We start from the raw sequence: 19,586 nt of genomic DNA, 5'->3' as shown, positions 1-19,586 counted from the left end.
AGGCCACCCTTCCCCTTTCTTCCTGCAAACAGTGAACAGAGCACCAAAGTGTTGGGCAGAGCTGCCTCTCAGTAAATGCAGGTGCCTACCTAGCTCCAGGGTCAATTATGTTTGCGTAAACAAATCTTGATAATCTCATTGCCCATAGTCATTGAGTAGGGTAAGGGTAAGCATGTAACCCAGTTTTGCCTAATGAAATGCTTTTCTGGGGAGGCATCCCCTTTTGTATAGAACAAAAAAGCCTCCTGAAGGAAATGCTTTGCTCTTTTGGAATAGATGTGTGACGCTTGGGAGCATATAGACCGTGAGTCACCCGCAAAAGAATTAAACTAATACATTAAACCCATTAAGTTCCATTTTCTATGTACATAGATATAGATATAGACATATAGAAATAACTATTATGTTACAGAATTGAAAGCTTGGGACTGAATGGATCAAGGAGGATGGAGCAGAAAAAAGGGTCTAGGGTCATGGTAGTATTAATGAGCAGCTGAGCAATGCCAGCATTTGCTCACATAAGGATCTCTCTCTATGATCACCGCCAAGTGATAGGCCCAGAAATTTTAAAGTGGGATCTAACTCAACATCCCGTTAGATAATGAATGTTACAATAGGACATGCTTGAATCTTTCAGTTTGGGAAATGGCGGTATATGGATGGCCAAGTTGGTATTTGTATTCATTTGCTTCTAAAAAGGATTGTTTTAAAGATTTTTATTTAATTATTTGAAAGGCAGAGTTACAGCAAGGCAGAGGCAGAAAGAGAGGGGAGGGAGGGAGGGAGGGAGGGAGAGAGAGAGAGAGAGAGAGAGAATGAGAATGTCTTCCATCTGCTGGTTCACTTCCCAAATGGTTGCATGGCCAGAGCTGGCCGGTCCGAAGCCAGGAGCCAGGAGAGTCTTCCCAGTCTCCCAAGTGAGTGCAGGGGCCCAAGGACTTGGGCCATCTTCCACTACTTTCCCAGGCCATAGCAGAGAGCTGGATCAGAAGTGGAGCAGCCAGAACTCAAACCAGCACCCATATGGGATGCCAGGACCACAGGTGGCAGCTTTACCCCCTGTACCACAGCGCTGGTCCCCTAAAAGTATTTTTTTTAACAATCAATTGAAGTAGTTTAAAATATTTCTCAATAATATGCCTTTGGGGAGGGTTTATGGCACAGGTTAGGCCACACTGGGATGCTCACATCCTGTATTAGACTGCCAGTTTGGATCCAAGCCCCTCTGCTTCCCATCCAGCTTCCTGCTAGTGCATCCTGGGAGGCAGCACATGATGGCTCGAGTGATGTGAGAGATCTTGATGAAGAACCAGGATCCTGGTTTCAGCCTGGCCTTGTCCTGGCTGTTGTGGGCATTTTTTGGGAAGATTTCTCTCTGTCTCTGTCTGCCTCTCTGTGGCTCTGCCTTTCAAGTATATGAAAATAAATATAGATTAATCTTTTTTCATAGATAAGTAAAGAAAGTCATTACTTCAAGTGAAAAACATCAAACCTTAGGTGGGTAAATTACTTTCACCACAGTTCTGTTTCTAAAATCCTATTATCTAAAACATAAAAGCAATATTTCAGCTCCAAAGTCAAGATATTGAAAATGTTGCTAATATAAAGTCTTTGAGAATGCCCTTGAGAGTGTTACGAATGTCCTTATTAGTGTTACAGTATCATTATTTCTACTTGGAATACAGCAACTGTGAGCTAAGTGAATATCTCTCATTGAATGGCTTTTTTTTTTTTAAAAAAGATTTTATTTATTTATTTCACAGGTAGAGTTACAGGCAGTGAGAGAGAGAGAGAGAAAGGTCTTCCCTCTGTTGGTTCACTCCCCCAAATGGCTGTAATGGCCGGAGCCACGCCGATCCGAAGCCAGGAGCCAGGTACTTCCCCCTGGTCTCCCATATGGGTGCAGGGGCCCAAGCACTTGAGCCTCCACTGCCTTCCCAGGCCAATAGAGAGCTGGACTGGAAGAGGAGCAACTGGGACTAGAACCGGCGCCCACATGGGATACCGGTGCCGCAGGCCGAGGCTTAACCTAGTGCACCAAGGCGCCGCCCCTTTGAATGCCTTTTTAAATTTAAATCTTTATTAAAATAAATATCTGTATAATTTAAGAAGGAAAATAGCATCGCGTTCTTTATAATATCCTTATTTATATAATATCCTATATTATATAATAATATCCTTATTTCTGACTTCCACTCTCACTTTAAATATTGTCAAATGATTTATTCATCCAATTTTTACCTATATGTTTCAAAATAATCTTACAGGGCAGATGGAGATGCACCGCTCAGATCCCTTTTTCATGGAATGGCTCATTGCCTGGCTGTGGGGAGTGAGGTTAGCTGACTGCCTCCAGCTCTACCTACTTCAGGCTTTCCTTGTCTTCTAAGCAGAAGCTAGATTCTCCACCTGACCACGGGGTGAGACAGTGATACAAAGGCCTAGCCACAACTGCCTGACAAATCGTAGCTCCAGAGTTTCCCTCTGGATTTGCAGAGAATTCTGTCAGCTCTGCGTCACTGTCTGAGGCTCTCCCTGCTGGATCTAGCTCCTTTCATTCCCTTTCTGAGGTCTGAGATTTACATTAAAGGCTGAAGGCTTTTCCTGTCCAATTCTGCTTTCTCTTTCTTTTCAGTTTCCTGTTACCTCTCAAAAAACGTCTTGCCCTGAAAACTATGCGAGGTACTCCCTAATCTTCCCTTATCTTGGCCTCTCAGTATAGTTAAATTAATATTTATTTAATAATTATTTTGTTATTATGGCCCCAGTTCATCCATATTTTTCTGAATTTGTTGTACAGTTTTTTTTTTTTTTTTTGACTGAAGCTACTAATTGCCTTTTCTTGGGAGGACTCAAGTTTCGATGCATATTTCACTAATTCTTTCTAAATATTTTAATAGTAGGATCACTCCTTCTCATAAAACTTGAGATGATTTGATTGTGGGCAGTATAATTCCCAATTAAAAGTAATCTATGGGCTGGTGCTGTGGCGCAGTGGGTTAATGCCCTGGCTTGAAGTGCTGGCAGCCCATTTGGGTGCCAGTTCGAGACCCAGCTGCTCCAGTTCCAATCCAGCTCTTTGCTATGGCCTAGGACAACAGTAGAAGATGGCCCAAGTCCTTGGGCCCCTGCACCCTCATGGGAGATCCAGAAAAAGCTCCCGGCTCCTGGCTTCGGATTGACACAGCTCCAGCTGTTGCCTCCAACTGGGGAGTGAACCATTGGATGGAAGACCTCTCTCTCTCTCTCTGCCTCTCCTCTCTCTGTGTAACTCTTACTTTCAAACAAATAAATAAATCTTAAAAACATTAATCTAAACAAAATAGTTTTACATATTTTTTCACTGGTTTAAAAAATGTTTATTATTTATTTGAAAGGCAAAACAACTGAAGAGAAGGGAAAGGTCTTCTATTTGCTGGTTCATTCCCTAAATGATTGCAATAGCCAGGGCCATGCCAAGCGGAAGCCAGGAACCAAGTACTCCATCTGGATCTCCCCTGTGGGTGGCATGGACTTAAGTACTGGAGCTGTCATCTGCTGCCTCCCAGGGTGTGCGTTAGCAGAAAGCTGGATCAGACGCAGAGTAGCCATGACCCTAACCAAGCACTCTGATATTGGATGTGGCAGCTGCATCCCCTAGATTTCTTCGTGCTTAAAGAAGTTTTCAGCTAGAATATTCTAGAGTTGCTTAATGTGGTGATATTATAATGTCATTGAGAATCCAGGTGCTTTTTGCAGTTCTGCTCTACCAGCTTCAGCTTGTTGATTTATTTTTCAGGCTTGACTCCTCATGATTATTAGATGTCCACCACAGCTCCAAGTATTCCTTGTATATGCCAAAGTCAGGAAGAGGACCATGTCTTTCTTTTTTTCCCAAAGAAACCTTTTATTTAAGGAATACAAACTTCATTCATTTCATAAGTACAATTTTAGGAATATGGTGATTCTTTTCACCATATCCACCCTCTCACCTATATTCCCACTCCTTCTCCTCCCTCTCCCATTCCCAGTCTCTTTCTCTACTAAGATCCATTTTGATTAACTTTATACACAGAAGACCAACTCTACACTAAGTAAAGAGCTCAGCAATTCACAAACAAAACCCAAAAAACTGTTCCTCAATAATTGAGACGAAGGCTGTTCAAAGTCATTCATCTTGAAGTTAGTTTCACTTTTTTTTTTTTTAAGAAACTTAATTAACTTTAAAGAAGCACCCAAGAATGATACATCTTTTGGGAGCAATTAGGCATAATTATAATACAACTCTTTGAGGACAGAGGTCCTGCATGGGAAGTTAGTGCACAGTGATTCCTGTTGTTAATTTAACAATTTAAAAATAAGAGTGGGAATAAGAGAGGGAGATGTACAGTTTGGCACACTCTCCCTCAGACTTTACCCCTAAGGGTAAAGCTAGAAACTTGCCATGGGACTCCAATTCCCATTAAATTGGCGGGAACCAATGCCATCTTACTAGTTAAAGTGATCAGTTTAAGCTCATAACTGATCATAAAGATAGGATTAAGTGTCAAAGGGATCACATAAACAAGACTATTGTCTGCTAATAATAACTGATAGAATTAAAAAGGAGAGAACATGGGAAGTGGGACACACAGCAGACTCATAGAATGACAAATGCCCTAAACAGCACTCTGGCTTCAGAATCAGCCCTTAGGGCATTCAGATGTGGCTAAAAAGCCCACGAGAGCATTTCAGGTATGGAAAGCCAAGATGCTGTGGCAACAAATGACCTAAATGAAAGATCCTTGTGAGTGAGATCCTGGTGGAAAGAAGGGGCCATCAAAGAAGGAGGTACCTTTCTCTGAAGGGAGGAGAGAACTTCCACTTTGATTATGGCCTCATCTAAATAAGGTCAGAGTTTGTGAACTAAGGAAGCTTCCATAGCCTTGGCAGCTTATGACAAGAGCCTTGGGTGATTACTGACACCATAAATAAGAGTGTCAATTGTTAAATCAATAGCAGGAATCACTGTGCACTTGCTCCCCATGTAGGATCTCTGTCTTTAATGTGTTGTACTATGAGAATTAATGGTAAAACTAGTTTTCAACCAGTACTTTATTCTTTGTGTGTCTCTGTGGCTGAAAACTGTTGAAATCTTTACTTAATATAGATTTGATCTTCTGTATATAAAGATAATTAAAACTGAATCTTAATAAAGAATGTGATGGGAGAGGGGATAGGAGATGGGATGGTTTGCGGGTGGGAGGGTGGTTATGGGGGAAAGAACTGCTATAATCCAAAAGTTGTGCTAATGAAATTTTTATTTATTAAATGAAAGTTTTCTATAAAAAAATTAACAGTTAACACTCTTATGTATGACATTAGTGATCACCTGAGGCTCTTGACATGAGCTGCCTAGGCTATGGAAGCCTTTCAGATCCACAAACTCCATCAGTATTTGACAAGGCCATAAGCAAAGTCAATGTCCTTTCCTCCCTTCAGAGAAAAGTATCTCCATCTTTGATGACCACTTCTTTCCACTGGGTCTCACCCACTGAGATCCTCTATGTAGGACTCTTTTTTTCCCACAGTGTCCTGGCTTTCTATGCCTGAAATGCTCTCATGGGCCTTTTAGCCAGACCAGAATGCTTTAAGGGCTGATTCAGAGGTCAGAGTGCTACTTAAAGCAATGGTCATTCTATGAGTCTGCTGTGTGGACTGCTTCCCATGTTGGAGCAGTCACTCCTTTTAATTCTATTATTATTGCCAAACACTTAATATTATCTGTATGATCACTTTAACACTTAAGTTGGCATTTTTACCACCCAGCTTAAGGGAATTTGGGGTCCCATGGCAAGTTTTTAAATTGTACCCTTAGATCCTTAGAAATCTGTGGGAATATATGCAGAACTATACAGATTTACAGTTACCAATTTCATACACTTCATAATTACAACTTTAGGAACATGGTGTTTCTTCCCACCACACCCACACTCCCACCCATACTCCCACCCCTGTTTCCCCTCCCTCTCCTATTTCCGCTCTTATTTTTTACAGAGATCTATTTTCAATTGACTTTATATACATATATTTACTCTATGTTAAGTAAAGAGTTCAACAAATAGTATAAAACAAAAAAACCCTGTTTCTTTTTAAAAAATATTTATTTATTTATTTGAAAGTCAGAGTTACACAGGGAGAGAAGAGGCAGAGAGAGAGAGAGAGAGAGACAGAGAGGTCTTCCATCCGATGGTTCACTCCCCAGATGGCTGCAACAGCTGGAGCTGCGCCAATCCAAAGCCAGGAGCCAGGAGCTTCTTCTGGGTGCCCCAGTGGGTGCAGAGGCCCAAGGATGTGGGCCATCTTCTGCTGCTTTTCCGGGCCATAGCAGAGAGCTGGACAGGAGGTGGAGTAGCTGGGCCTCGAACTGGCACCTATATGGGATGCCAGCGCTTCAGGCCAGTGTGTTATCCCACTGCGCCACAGCCCTGGCCCCATAACCTGTTTCTCAATAATCAAGACAAAGGCTGTTTTAGTCATTTCTTCTCAAAGTGTCAATTTCACTTCTACAGATTTCCTTTTAGGTGCTCTATTAGTTATCACAGATCAAGGAGAACATATGGTATTTGTCCCTTTAGAACTGGCTTGTTTCACTAAGTATGACATTTTCCAGATTCATCCATGTTATTGCAAATGACCGAATTTCTTTCTTTCTTTCTTTCTTTTTTTTTTGACAGGCAGAGTGGATAGTGAGAGAGAGAGAGAGAGAGAGAGAGAGAGAGAAAGGTCTTCCTTTTTGCCGTTGGTTCACCCTCCAATGGCTGCTGCGGCTGGCGCACTGTGGCTGGCACATCGTGCTGATCTGAAGCCAGGAGCCAGGTGCTTCTCTTGGTCTCCCATGCGGGTGCAGGGCCCAAGGACTTGGGCCATAGCAGAGAGCTTGCCTGGAAGAGGGGCAACCAGGATAGAATCTGGTGCCCCGACCGGGACTAGAACCCGGTGTGCCGGCGCCACAAGGCAGAGGATTAGCCTGTTGAGCCACGGCGCCGGCCTCATTTTTTTTTTTTTTTAACCATGGTGTAGTATTCCATGGTGTACATATTCCATAATTTCTTAATCCAGTCTTCAGTTGACTGGCATTTGGGTTGATTTCATGTCTTAGCTATTGTGAATTGAGCTGCAATAAACATGGAGGTGCAGATAACTCTTTTACTTGCTGATTTCATTTCCCTTGGGTAAATTCCCAGGAGTGAGATAGCTGGGTTATATGGTAGGTCTATATTCAGATTTGTGAGGTATTTCCATACTGTCTTCCATAGTGGCTTTACCAATTTACATTCCCACCAACAGTGGATTAGGGTACCTTTTCTCCCAAATCCTCCTAAGCATTTGTTGTTTGTTGACTTCTGTATGAAAGCCATGTGAACTGGGGTGAGGTGAAACCTCATTGTGGTTTTGATTTGCATTTCCCTGATGGCTAGAGATCATGAGCATTTTTCATGTATCTGTTGGCCATTTGGATTTCCTCTTTTGAAAAATGTCTAAGTCCTTTGTCCATTTCTTAACTGAGTTATTCTGTTGTTGAGTTTTTTGATCACTTTATATATTCTAGTTATTAATCCTTTATCAGTTGCATAGTTTGCAAACAATTTCTCCCATTCTGTCAGTTGACTCTTCACTTTCCTGAGTGTTTCTTTTGCAGTACAGAAGCTTCTCAATTTGATGTAATTCCATTTGTGAATTTTGGCTTTGATTTATTGTTCTTCTGAGGTCTTTTCTATGAACTCTTTGCCTGTGCCAATGTCTTGTAGAGTTTCTCTAATGTTCTCTAATAACTTTATGGTATTGGGTCATAGATCTATGTCTTAAATCCATTTTGAGTGGAATTTTGTGTAAGGTGTAAGGTATGGGTTTTGCTTCATACTTCTGTATGTGGAGATACAGTTTTCCAGCACCATTTGTTGAAGAGACTGTCCTTGCTGCAAGGATTGGTTTTAGCTCCTTGGTCCACAATCAGTTGGTTGTCGATGCAAGGATTGATTTCTGGAGTTTCTATTCTGTTCCATTGGTCTACCCATCTGTTTTTGTACCAGTCTGTTTTGATTAAAACTACCCTGTAGTATGAATTGAAAACAAGTACTATGATGCTTCTGGCTTTGTTTTTGTTGTATAAGAGTGCTTTAGCTATTTGGGGTCTCCTGTGTTTCTTTCTTTCTTTCTTTTTTTTTTCTTTTTTTTTTTTTTTGACAGGCAGAGTGGATAGTGAGAGAGAGAGAGACAGAGAGAAAGGTCTTCCTTTTTGCCGTTGGTTCACCCTCCAATGGCTGCTGCAGCCGGCGCATTGCGCTGATCTGAAGCCAGGAGCCAGGTGCTTCCTGGTCTCCCATGCGGGTGCAGGGCCCAAGCACTTGGGCCATCCTCCACTGCCTTTCCGGGCCATAGCAGAGAGCTTGCCTGGAAGAGGGCCAACCGGGATAGAATCCGGCGCCCGGACCAGGACTAGAACCTGGTGTGCCGGCGCCGCTAGGCGGAGGATTAGCCTGTTGAGCCACGGTGCCGGCCAAGGTCTCCTGTGTTTCTATATGAATTTCAACATCATTTTTTCCAGATCTAAGAAGAATAACCTTGGTATTTTGAATGGCATCGTATTGAATCTGTAAATTGCTTTCAGAAGTATGGACATCTTGATATTGATTCTACCAATCCATGAACATGGAAGATTTTCCATTTTTTTTTTGGTATCTTCTTCTATTTCTTTCTTTAATATTTTGTAATTCTTATAGTAGAGATCTTTATTATTTATTATAGTAGAGATCTTTACATTTATTCCAAAATATTTGATTTTCTGTAGCTATTGTGAATGCGATTGATTTTAGAAGTTCTTTCTCAGCCATGGCATTATCTGTATATACAAAGGCTGTTGATTTTTGTGTATTGATTTTATATCCTCCTACTTTACCAAACTCTTGTATGAATTCCAATAGTCTCTTAGTGGAGTCTTTTGGATCCCCTACATATAGAATTATGCCAACTGCAAATAGAGATAGTTTGAGGACCATTTCTTATTTTCCCTTCCCCTTTCCTCCTTTATGTGTCTATTTTTTATGTAGATAAGGGGGAAATTTTCTAGAATCCCAACAACAGGTTTCTCCTGATGTCCCATTGGCCAACTCTGGGTCTCATGCTCACATTCTCTTTGATAGGGAGGGCAATTTTCTGTCATTTCCGGCCTTTGCAGAAGGAGGTAGATATTCCTTTGCAGAAGGAGGTGGATATGCAGAAGGAGGTGCAGATATTCAAGAGTAAGTATGGGATAGTTGTCGATGCAGTGAGAATATTCGCCATTTCCTGTTGTTATGGTCAAACACTCAATACTTTTTCTTAGGCTATTAACCCTTCAGAGAAGACAGTTTTGACTTCCTGGCTAGGGTGGGGAGAGAGTGGGGGAGAAGATATGTGACCTGCTACAAACCTCACAGAAACTGAGTGGAGAGAAGAGACGAAGTTCATTGCTTAAAATGCACAATCTCATTTAATCCCCTTGCTCTCAGTACAATGTCTCATTCCTCTCCATTTTACATGGAATTCCTTAAACTGGAATCATCTCATTCAGTTCTGTAGCAAAGAAACGGCTTGTTTTCAATCCAGAAAGCAGAGAGGTTGTTGTGTGACAGCATGAGATGGAGGGGGAGGAATCTTGAACTCTAATTGCTTCTTATCTGGGATTTCATCCAATTCTGTTTTCAGTCCCTGTCCTCATTTGTGTCTTTCCAAGTATTGAGACTGTCCTGGGTTCTGTGGCCCAAGACACCTGGTATCCAAATTTCTTCTTTTCAATACTTATACACAATTTGTTATACCTGCAGATATATTTGTTACCATAAATTTTATATTCTCATTTGTCTTATTTACTGTATAGTTGTATATGATGTTTTTAGATTTTTCTCTAATTTTATACAACAAAAGCTACTTTGATGTTCTTGACTGTTTACCTATATGTAACATATCAGTAACCAATAATATGATATTGTATTCATCAATGTATCGTATAAGTTAAGTAAAAATGAAGTGGAAACATGTTTCTTAACTGAATGGTCATACAATGTAGCTAGGACAAGCATATCCAGTCCTTAAAATGCATGTGCAGTCATTAGATATGATGATTAAGAACAAATTGTGATTTCCATAAAAGCTACAATTAGTTTTTCAGTCTAAATTTATGAATACATGCCTATACATTTTTTTCAGTCCTTTTTTCCTTTGAAAAAAACAAAACTAACTGGTGATCACTTGAGTGATCATTGATGACTACCAGTGGGGGTACAATTTGGAAAATAGTATCTTAGTGATTATCTAGAGGAAGGAGAAGATAAGGTTGTTTTTATGCATGTGCTGCTTGTTGCCCTGGCTTTTCAACATTCAGGAAATCCCACATGGGATACTGACACTGCAGGTGGTGGCTTTACCCGCTATGCCACAGTGTTGGTCTCAGCCTGTGGCATTTTAAAAAAGACTGTACAAGCAACCCTTGGTAGTATATTTTCAATCTTGCAAATTGCTTTCATATTTATCATCTCAGTTGAAGTAGACAGGTCAGGATTATCTCGTTCAAGAGAAGTTTCAAGGCGTTCAGTTTGAATAAAGGCTTTCTGTTTAGTTGCATTTTATGGATTTATTGGGTTGTGGGGCTACTCTTCTACAGTAGAGGCTATTATTTTAAAAATACCTCCAAAAAACTTGCTGTATAACAAGACAAATCAAAACTTACTGGCTTATAACCAGAATTTATGATTTAACATCATTGTATGAATTGACTGTCTGAGGGGTTATTGTGCTGGTCTTGCCTGAGACCACTCATGTGGCTTCACATATCTGATGATTTCATTGGGTGTAGAGGGTCTAAAATACCTCCTCCCACCCCCCACTTGTCTGATAGCTGGTGCTGGCTGTCAGTAGGGGCATTTCAGTTCCACTTCGCACGTAGCATCACACTTTCAAGCAGGCTAGATAGGGACTATACACAGCATGGTGCCTCAGCTTGGCAAGAATGTGAAAGCGGAAACCCAAACTTCTTATACTGCAAAGTTGCAAATGTTTAGAACTTGTGCACTGTCTCCAGCACAGCTGCAAATGTGTGGAAAAGTAAACTCTAGCTCTGGGTACAAAGAGTAATAATGCTATGTTGCAATGGGGCTTGGGCCAGAAAACAGTCACTGGGGGCCGTTATTACAATGATCTGCAACAGTTGCCATTATGAAGATTATTCACTCTATTTTACATTTTCTTCTTTGTGAGGACCCTTGACAGGCTCTGTTACTAAGATCCATGTATTCATCTTAAGCAACTGATCTCTTTTTTCCTTTTAGTTATGGTAATGGGCCAGATTTCATGTTTTCCTTTGGGAAATATTCTAACTGGAAGATTAGAGCCAAGTTTGTGATTATGTCACAAGGGTGTATCTGAGTTTTCTGTGTTTAATCTCATTGTAGGTCTCAGTTGCCTAACATTTTTATTTCATGAAATGTTATCTTTAAAATTTTAAAATTTTACATTTAATTTTTAAATATATTTTTATGTCAAAATAGTTTTACCTCTGCAGAAAAATTGCAAAGATAGTACAGAGAGTTCTATACGCCCTGTACCCAATTTCCCTACTGCTAACATCTTACATGACTGTGGCACATTTGCCACTAGTGAACAAATATTGATATCTTGTTACTAACTACAGACTATATTCAGACTTCCCAAATCTAAATATTATCTCACTTTATATTCTTCCATTTTTTTTAAAGATTTCTTTTTTTTAAAGATTTGTTTATTTATTTGAAAGTCAGAGTTACAGGGAGGGAGAGGCAGAGGCAGAGAGAAAGAAAGATCTTCCTTCTTCTGATTCATGCCACAAATGGCAGCAACAACCAGGGCTGTGCCAGGCCAAAACCAGGAGCCAGGAGCTTTATCCAGTTCTCCCATGTGGTTTAGGGTCCCAAGGACATAGAATGTCTTCTGCTGCTTTCCAGGTGTGTTATCAGAAAAATGGATAGGAAGTAGAGTAGCCAGCAATGGAACTGGCACCCAACATGGGATGCTGGCATCACAGGCGGTGGCTTAACCCACTATACCATAGCGCCAGCCCCTATTCCCATCTTATCACATCATACCAACATAAGATCACCATTAATGCCACTTGGTTGAGCGGTGCTTATCAGTTTTGTGTATTGCAAAGTCAGTCTTTTTCATTCACTTTTTTACTATTTTCTTTGAAAAGCAGTCACTATGCAGTCTCAAATGCAGACCTTACATTTAAGGGAGTTATAGTTTACCTTCTGTGGAGTGTATTCCCAAAGTACTTAGAATTCACTGCATGGGGAGTTGTCTATTTTTTCTCACTTATTTATTCAATCATTTTAAAAAAGATTTATGAATTTGAGAGGTAGAATTACAGACAGAGAGAGGGAGAGACAGAGAGAAAGGTCTTCCATCCGCTGGTTCACTCCCTAAATGGCCACAACAGCCAGGGCTGGGCCAATCCGAAGCCAGGAGCCAGGAGTTTTTTCTGAGTCTCCCAGGCAGGTGCAGGGGCCCAAGCACTTGGATTATCTTCCATTGCTTTCCCAGACCATAAGCAGAGAGCTGGATCAGAAGAGGAGCAGCTGGGACATGAACTGAGGCCCATATAGGATGCCGGAGCTGCAGGCAGAAGCTTAACCTACTATGCCGCAGTGCCGGCCCCTTCAATAATTTCTTTATATTAATGTGTAATAACGGATATTTTTATCTTTGGCTTATAACTTAACTTGAAAATCCATTATTTATTTTGTTGCTCAAATTGTTCCAGCTTTGGTGATTGGGAGCTTGTTCAGTTGTCTCCTGTGCCCCTTTGACATACTCCATCATTTTGTGCTTTGAACACTATCATAATTTCTGGAAGTATAAGATTCTCAGTGCTTGTTTTGTTTATTCTCTGCCTCAGTCCTAAATTAGTGGTCCCTTAAGGGGTTCTAGCTATTTTTAATTGGATAACAGTATTAAGAACCAGTATTTGGGTACTGGTTGTAATCTTGCTTTTAATTTGACTTGCCTTATGATATTTTCTGTCCTCTTAAAAGTGGCCAGAAATTCTTTCTGAAATAAGGCAAGATAGAGTAAGTAAATAGGACAAAATTTAAAAAGAAATCCAAAATCTAAATCCATATTTTTCCTCTGTAGATCTTTCTTTTGGCTTTGTTGGTTAATATTCCAATAGATACAGAAGGAGACTACTGCAGCATTTAGAGTTGATATGCATTATCTCTTGGTTTGGCAGCAGCATTTTCAACAATCCTAGTTCAGTTAGCATCTTTTCCCACTATTTTCCTAGAGACTGGATGGTGTTCCTGGCGCCCAGCTTTTGCCAGGCCTTACCCAGCCCTGATTGATCATCGCTGGCATTTGTGGAGTGAACCAGTGTCTGGAAGCTCTCTCTGTTTGTTGGCCTGTCTGTCTCACTTTCCCTCTGTGTCTTTGCCATTAAAAAAAATCTTAGAAGAGATCTAGTGTTATAGAATTTGGTTGGCAGGGAGAAAGGATGAGAAGGAAAACAGGAGATACATTTTGCATGGTGCACCATTTATAAGGCAATATATTATAATGATAATGATACTTTATAAATTGTGTGGCAAAACTGAGGGATTAATTTGCTTTATTTGGGATTTCAAAAATAGTGAATGACAGGAAATTGGTTTGGAAAGAGAGAGGAAAGCAAAAGATGCATAATTATTTCTTTCATTATGAACGTGCATTCCTGACATCTCTGAGGACTAAGATTGTCCTGCAGGGAATATGATTAAAGTTACAAAGAGGAAAACAAAATAAGTAAGTCAGCTTTTGATCCTGCTGCTATATTTACCCACAAGAAAGGAGGCAGCTCTCAGGTGGGCTTTTGTCTAAGTAATGTCCTGAAATCCAAGTGTAAAAGAACAATATGAAATCTCAATTCTCCCAAACGGTTTGGGCCAGATCAGCCCTTGAGCCCCTGGGGGGCTTGGTTCCCAAGGAGACTAATCCCACATGCTCAGCATTAGGCATCACTGGGGCAAAAGAGCTCTAGTTTGGAGTTCTGCAGAAAGCTCCTAGTGCAGGCTGGAGCCTGGTCCCTCTGCTCCACAGGAAGTGAAATGTATTGATGTCAAAGCCACTCAAATGAATATACTCACTCAGGAGTAGGAGGAGGGACTGGTAGGCTGGTCCCTCAGATAGAGCTCTTCCCCAAAGGAACAGACATCAAGGGAGAAAAGCTGCTGAGACCAAGAGGTGAGGCCTATATGTCCACTTTAGCTAGAGGGTGGACACTCTAAGGGGTTATTTTGTTCTCAGATATAGAATTATTCCACGCAGAAGTTTTTCCTGTGTTGTCTATGGCCTAAATTTTCCCATAAATGTAGCTTTCATGTAATCAGGTCCTTGTCCCAGCTGCTCTCTCTGCCAGAGATATTGCTTCTTTGCTTGACACACTCAAGTTTTAACTCAAATGCTCCCTGTCCATGCAGACTTCCCCAACTCCTTTGGACAGAATGGGAAGTCCTTTATCCCATCAACTATTGAACCTTTATTTTACTTTCATTGAGAGAGTTATATTACAATGGCTTGTTTGCATGCCTGTCTTTCTGGACAGAGCAAGAATCATGACTTCTTATAACTCTATCCTGTCTTAGCACAGGGCTGAGAGCACTGTGAATGTAAACATCTTTTGTAGAATGAATAAGTACCTGGATGGAAATTTATGTGTATGGATCCATTGTGTGAATCAAGCTATACAGCCTCTAAGCTGTACGTAACTTTTATTTATATATGGAGTTTATGATTGACAAAGAACTTTCATTTTTATTCATATTGATTTTCTATGAAATAGGCTTACATTATTATTCCCATTTTATAGATGAGAACATTGAGATCCAGAATGTTAAATGACTTTCCTATTGTCATTCAGATAATAAAAGGCAGATTTCCTAGTGCTATTCATTCATTCAATTTCCTTTCAGCATTCAGATAATATAAGACTGGAGTCCAGTTGTAGTCTTTGGATCCAGTTCCGGCACTTGGTCTACTCTTTTATACTGCCTTTTTCTTTTTCTTTTTTTTTTTAAATTTTATTTATTTATTTATTTTATTTTTGACAGGTAGAGTGGACACTGAGAGAGAGAGACAGAGAGAAAGGTCTTCCTTTTGCCGTTGGTTCACCCTCCAATGGCCGCCGCGGCTGGCGCACTGCGGCCGGCGCACCGTGCTGATCCGATGGCAGGAGCCAGGTGCTTCTCCTGGTCTCCCATGGGGTGCAGGGCCCAAGCACTTGGGCCATCCTCCACTGCACTTCCGGGCCACAGCAAAGAGCTGGCCTGGAAGAGGGGCAACCGGGACAGAATCCGGCACCCCGACCGGGACTAGAACCCGGTGTGCCGGCGCCGCAAGGCGGAGGATTAGCCTAGTGAGCCGCGGCGCCGGCCTATACTGCCTTTTTCTAAATTTCTGCAACTTGCAAGTAAGTTGCTCTCCTGCATTTGAAAAGAATAATTCTCTTGTTGGAGAACAGTGCAAATGATGCTGATTTTACATGGTGTGGGTTGTAAGAAATGGGTGGAGCCTAAAGAATCAAGAACATGGATACTTATTGAACCACTATTTTCTGCCAGCTCTTTTATATATGCCATCTCACAACAACCTCAAGTAGTTGAGATGACCTCCATTGTTCTAATAAGAAAAGTAAGACTTGAAGCTATTATTTGTATTATGTCATGTAATTCTCACCAGGAGAATAATTATGACTCTATATATGACTATTCTCATCTTTCTGATGAGGAGTCTGAGCCTTGTAAGATACAATGGCTTACCCAAGGACACTCAGCTAGCCTCAGGTAATTTACAGTCAACTTTTTTGCTTAGAACTCCAATCATCTGGATCAGAAGAAGGACTTTTATATACAGATCTTTTCATATTCCATTTATTTTGAATATGATTACATTAGGACTTAAGTAACTCTTGGGGGTAATAGATTTTTTTCAGACTAAAGATGTCAGTTTAATGTAGAGTTCTGTGCAGTCTATGTCTAGGTACCAGTAAGAATTACTCAGTTGAAAGAAAGTGAATGCATGGGCTGATGGAAGGGCCTCATCTGTAGAAGGGAAGGGCAGGGCTGATATTCACATCTTAGGGGTAAGAAACACAAATTAGTAACAGGTGCACAATTTTCTGACTGCAAATGTCACCAAGAATAAAATAGTCCAATCACAGAAGAAAAAAATCCTGTGTCCAGTGACATCTGTGACTGCCCTCTGGGCATCTTTAACCAAACGCTGGGTGTCTCTGGATATCTCTGAACTCAAATTGAAGGTATATAAAAATTTATCCAACTTCAGCAAATAAAATTTTGAGTCCTTTTATGTGGGCCTGGGAAGAGGCTACTTTGTCTCCTCAATGCATCTGGCCCTTCTCAGGATGCTCAGAAGTAGTTTTGGTCCATCTGAAAAATGACACCCAAAGAATTTTGAATGGGGTGGTGTGTATCTCTCCTAGGTGGTCTCTGCACCTAAATTGTAGTAACTTAGAGAATACCTAATTACACACATAGTCCTTTCTGAATCACCTTTCATGTTTGACCATATTCTTCATTTTCTCTATTCCAAAGAGGACAGGTGAAATGGGTTCCAAGGGGTCTCAATGAGTCCTTGAAATGTAACTCAAGTTCCAGAAGACAACCGAAACGGCATGTCTTAACGTGCTGAAAGTTTTGGACACACACAGGGCTCTCTCATACAACAGCTAGCTCAGTGCAAGCCACACCTTTCTCCCTTACCTCCTGCCTCTGTTCTAATAAAAGAGAAGCCCGGCACTGGTCTCAAAGCACTGCCCGTCAGTCCTTAGTTCTGACAATCAAAGAGTGGAAGAAAGAGCACTGGACTCCATTCTTGGGGAAACTCCCTCTGAATCTAAGGGCCTGGGTTAGAGCTTCAAGAAGTATTAGTTTCCTTCCCCCGTCTCAAAAAATGAGAAAAGAGGCCAAGACACAAATTTTGTCAAGAGTTTGGGAATGCTTCAGAGTTATACTGGACTGGATCTGGTCTTGGTCAACACATTGAACCTCTGGGAGGCGCAGTTTCCTTGTGGGTTGTATGATTATAACCATACACAATGCACGCGGCTGGTGTTCACAAAGGAGACAATGTATGGACAATGCTTGGCATAACAGGTGCCCCGTGACTGCTGGCCGTTATTGTTCCCAGAGCTGCGGCTGAAGCCCAAGTTTCTGAACTCCAGCTCTTCCTGCCCCAGGAACCGTCTCCCCACAACAAGGTGTGGTTGTGCAGGACGTGAACTGGAACTTGAGGATGGGCCACCTCCTCTCCGCTGGAGACTGGAGTTAGCGGGCCGAAGGGAAGCGAAGGGGTTAAGGCGATGAGCTTGAGAAAGCCTGGAAAAGTAGAAAAGCGACCCCCGCCGAACCAAACCAGGCTAAGTAAGCCCCTCCCCTCCGCCACCGGGGCGGTCGCCCCGAGCTCCCTCCCTCCGCCCCTCGCTTACAAGACCTAATGAGCTCCCCCGGGAGGCCGCGCTGCGAGCCGGGCCGGGAGCGAGGAGGCTGCGCCGCGCGGGTCGCGCCGGGGCGGGAGCCGGCCGGGGGCGCACGGGCAGCGCTGCAGACCGCCCGGGAGCCGCTGCGATGGCGGTGCAGGCGGCGCTCCTCAGCACGCACCCCTTCGTGCCCTTCGGATTCGGGGGCTCCCCGGACGGGCTCGGGGGCGCCTTCGGAGCCCTCGACAAGGGCTGCTGTTTCGAGGACGATGAGACTGGGGCGCCGGCGGGCGCGCTGCTGTCGGGAGCCGAGGGCGGGGACGTGCGAGAGGCCACACGCGACCTGCTCAGCTTCATCGACTCGGCGTCCAGCAACATCAAACTGGCGCTCGACAAGCCGGGCAAGTCCAAGCGGAAGGTGAACCATCGCAAGTACCTGCAGAAGCAGATCAAGCGCTGCAGCGGCCTCATGGGCGCCGCGCCCCCGGGCCCGCCCTCCCCGAGCGCGGCCGACACACCCGCCAAACGGCCGCCTGGCGCTCCGACTGTCGCGGCTCTGGCCCACGGCAAGGCCGCCCCGCGGCGAGAGGCGTCACAGGCCGCGGCTGCCGCCAGCCTGCAGAGCCGGAGTCTGGCCGCGCTTTTCGACTCGCTGCGCCACGTCCCCGGGGCCGCGGAGCCGGCGGGAAGCGCGGTGGCTTCGCCGGCGGCTGGGCTCAGTGGAGCGGGCGCAGTGGGCGCCGGGGAGGACGCGACCGGCCCCGTGGGGGGCACAGTGGCCCCGGGCGCCAGGAAAGTCCCACTGCGGGCCCGCAACCTCCCCCCGTCTTTCTTCACGGAGCCGTCCCGGGCAGGTGGCGGCGGGTGCGGCTCGTTGGCGCCAGGTGTGAGCTTGGGCGACCTAGAGAAAGGGGCAGAGGCCGCGGAGTTCTTCGAGTTGCTGGGGCCAGACTACGGCAGCGCCGGCACAGAAGCGGGCGTGCTGCTCGCCGCCGAGCCACTCGACGTGTTCCCCGGTGGAGGAGCAGTGCTGCGGGCGACCCCAGAGCTGGAGCCCGGCCTCTTCGAGCCTCCGCCCGCGATGGTGGGGAGCCTACTGTACTCCGAGACTTGGAGCGCCCCGGGCTGTCCCCAGAGCAAGAAGCCGGCCCTGGCTGCCCCCCGTGGCGGCTTGACCTTGAACGAGCCCTTGCGTCTCCTGTACCCCGCCGCCGCGGACTCTCCCGGCGGGGAGGACGGGCCGGGCCATTTGGCCTCTTTCGCCCCCTTCTTCCCGGACTGTGCCCTGCCTCCGCCGCCGCCGTCTCACCAAGTGTCCTACGATTACAGCGCGGGCTATGGCCGCTCGACCTACTCCAGCCTCTGGAGGCCCGACGGCGTGTGGGAAGGGGCGCCCGGGGAGGAGGGGGCGCGCCGGGACTGACTGCGGGGCGCCCTTCCCTCCCGCTAGCACCGCGGTGTGCAGCGCGGGCCTGGTGGGGCTCTCCGCAGCCCAAAGAACGACGGGAAATGAACATGGAAAGGATATTCAGTTAATAAAAGAAACTTACGAAAAATGAGATTCAGAGGAGTTGGGAGTTTTAATCTCAGCCTCCAGCTATTTTTATTTGTTTTTCTCTTAAAGTCGTCCGTAGCTTCTTACTGGACCCGACGGGATAAAAAATACCAAGACAGGGTTTAGGGTGGCTTCAACAACTTTTCAGCAAAGGCCCATGTATTTAGTATACGTACCCCTTATAAATGTTGACCCGGGCCCTCCTGATCTTTCTCCCCGAGTGCATTATGAATTAAAGCCTACGTTGAAAAGAATGGAGCGGAAATACGTTGTCTTTGCCTTGCGTGTTTTCCTAGGTGGTTTTCCATGCGGTCTCCACCTTGCTAGGTGAGTGCGCTGCTGAGGAAGTGAGACCCGCGGTGAGCCACCGCTTTCCTCCCGTGTGCTGGTCCTTGCTTGTGTGTGTCCTTCAGTCTGGCACTCTTCCTAGCAAGCTTTTTTCTGCTCCCTTCTTCTTGCATTTCTTTCTGCTCTCATCAGGGTAATGATTTACTTTCCTTCTCTGGATTGTCACTGCTGTCTCCGATGCTT

The 19,586-nt window shown here is 43.9% G+C and overlaps 1 protein-coding gene across 1 annotated transcript; it reads left to right on the top strand.

Moving 5' to 3' along the window:
- Positions 1–17,648: 17,648 nt before the first annotated feature.
- Positions 17,649–19,276, top strand: FAM181B (family with sequence similarity 181 member B). The gene has a single exon (XM_062198280.1). The coding sequence runs from the start codon at positions 17,649–17,651 to the stop codon at positions 18,921–18,923; it is 1,275 nt and encodes a 424-aa protein (XP_062054264.1). The 3' UTR covers positions 18,924–19,276.
- Positions 19,277–19,586: the final 310 nt, after the last annotated feature.

Source organism: Lepus europaeus, chromosome 7 (assembly GCF_033115175.1).
Source record: "Lepus europaeus isolate LE1 chromosome 7, mLepTim1.pri, whole genome shotgun sequence".
NCBI lineage: Eukaryota > Metazoa > Chordata > Mammalia > Lagomorpha > Leporidae > Lepus > Lepus europaeus.
The sequence above is the reverse complement of the archived record's forward strand: the minus strand, read 5'-3'. Positions and strand labels throughout refer to the sequence as shown.

What these genes read in the sequence shown, in the direction of transcription:
- FAM181B (XM_062198280.1), top strand. Translation starts at nt 17,649, where the DNA reads ATGGCGGTGCAGGCGGCGCTCCTCAGCACGCACCCCTTCGTGCCCTTC.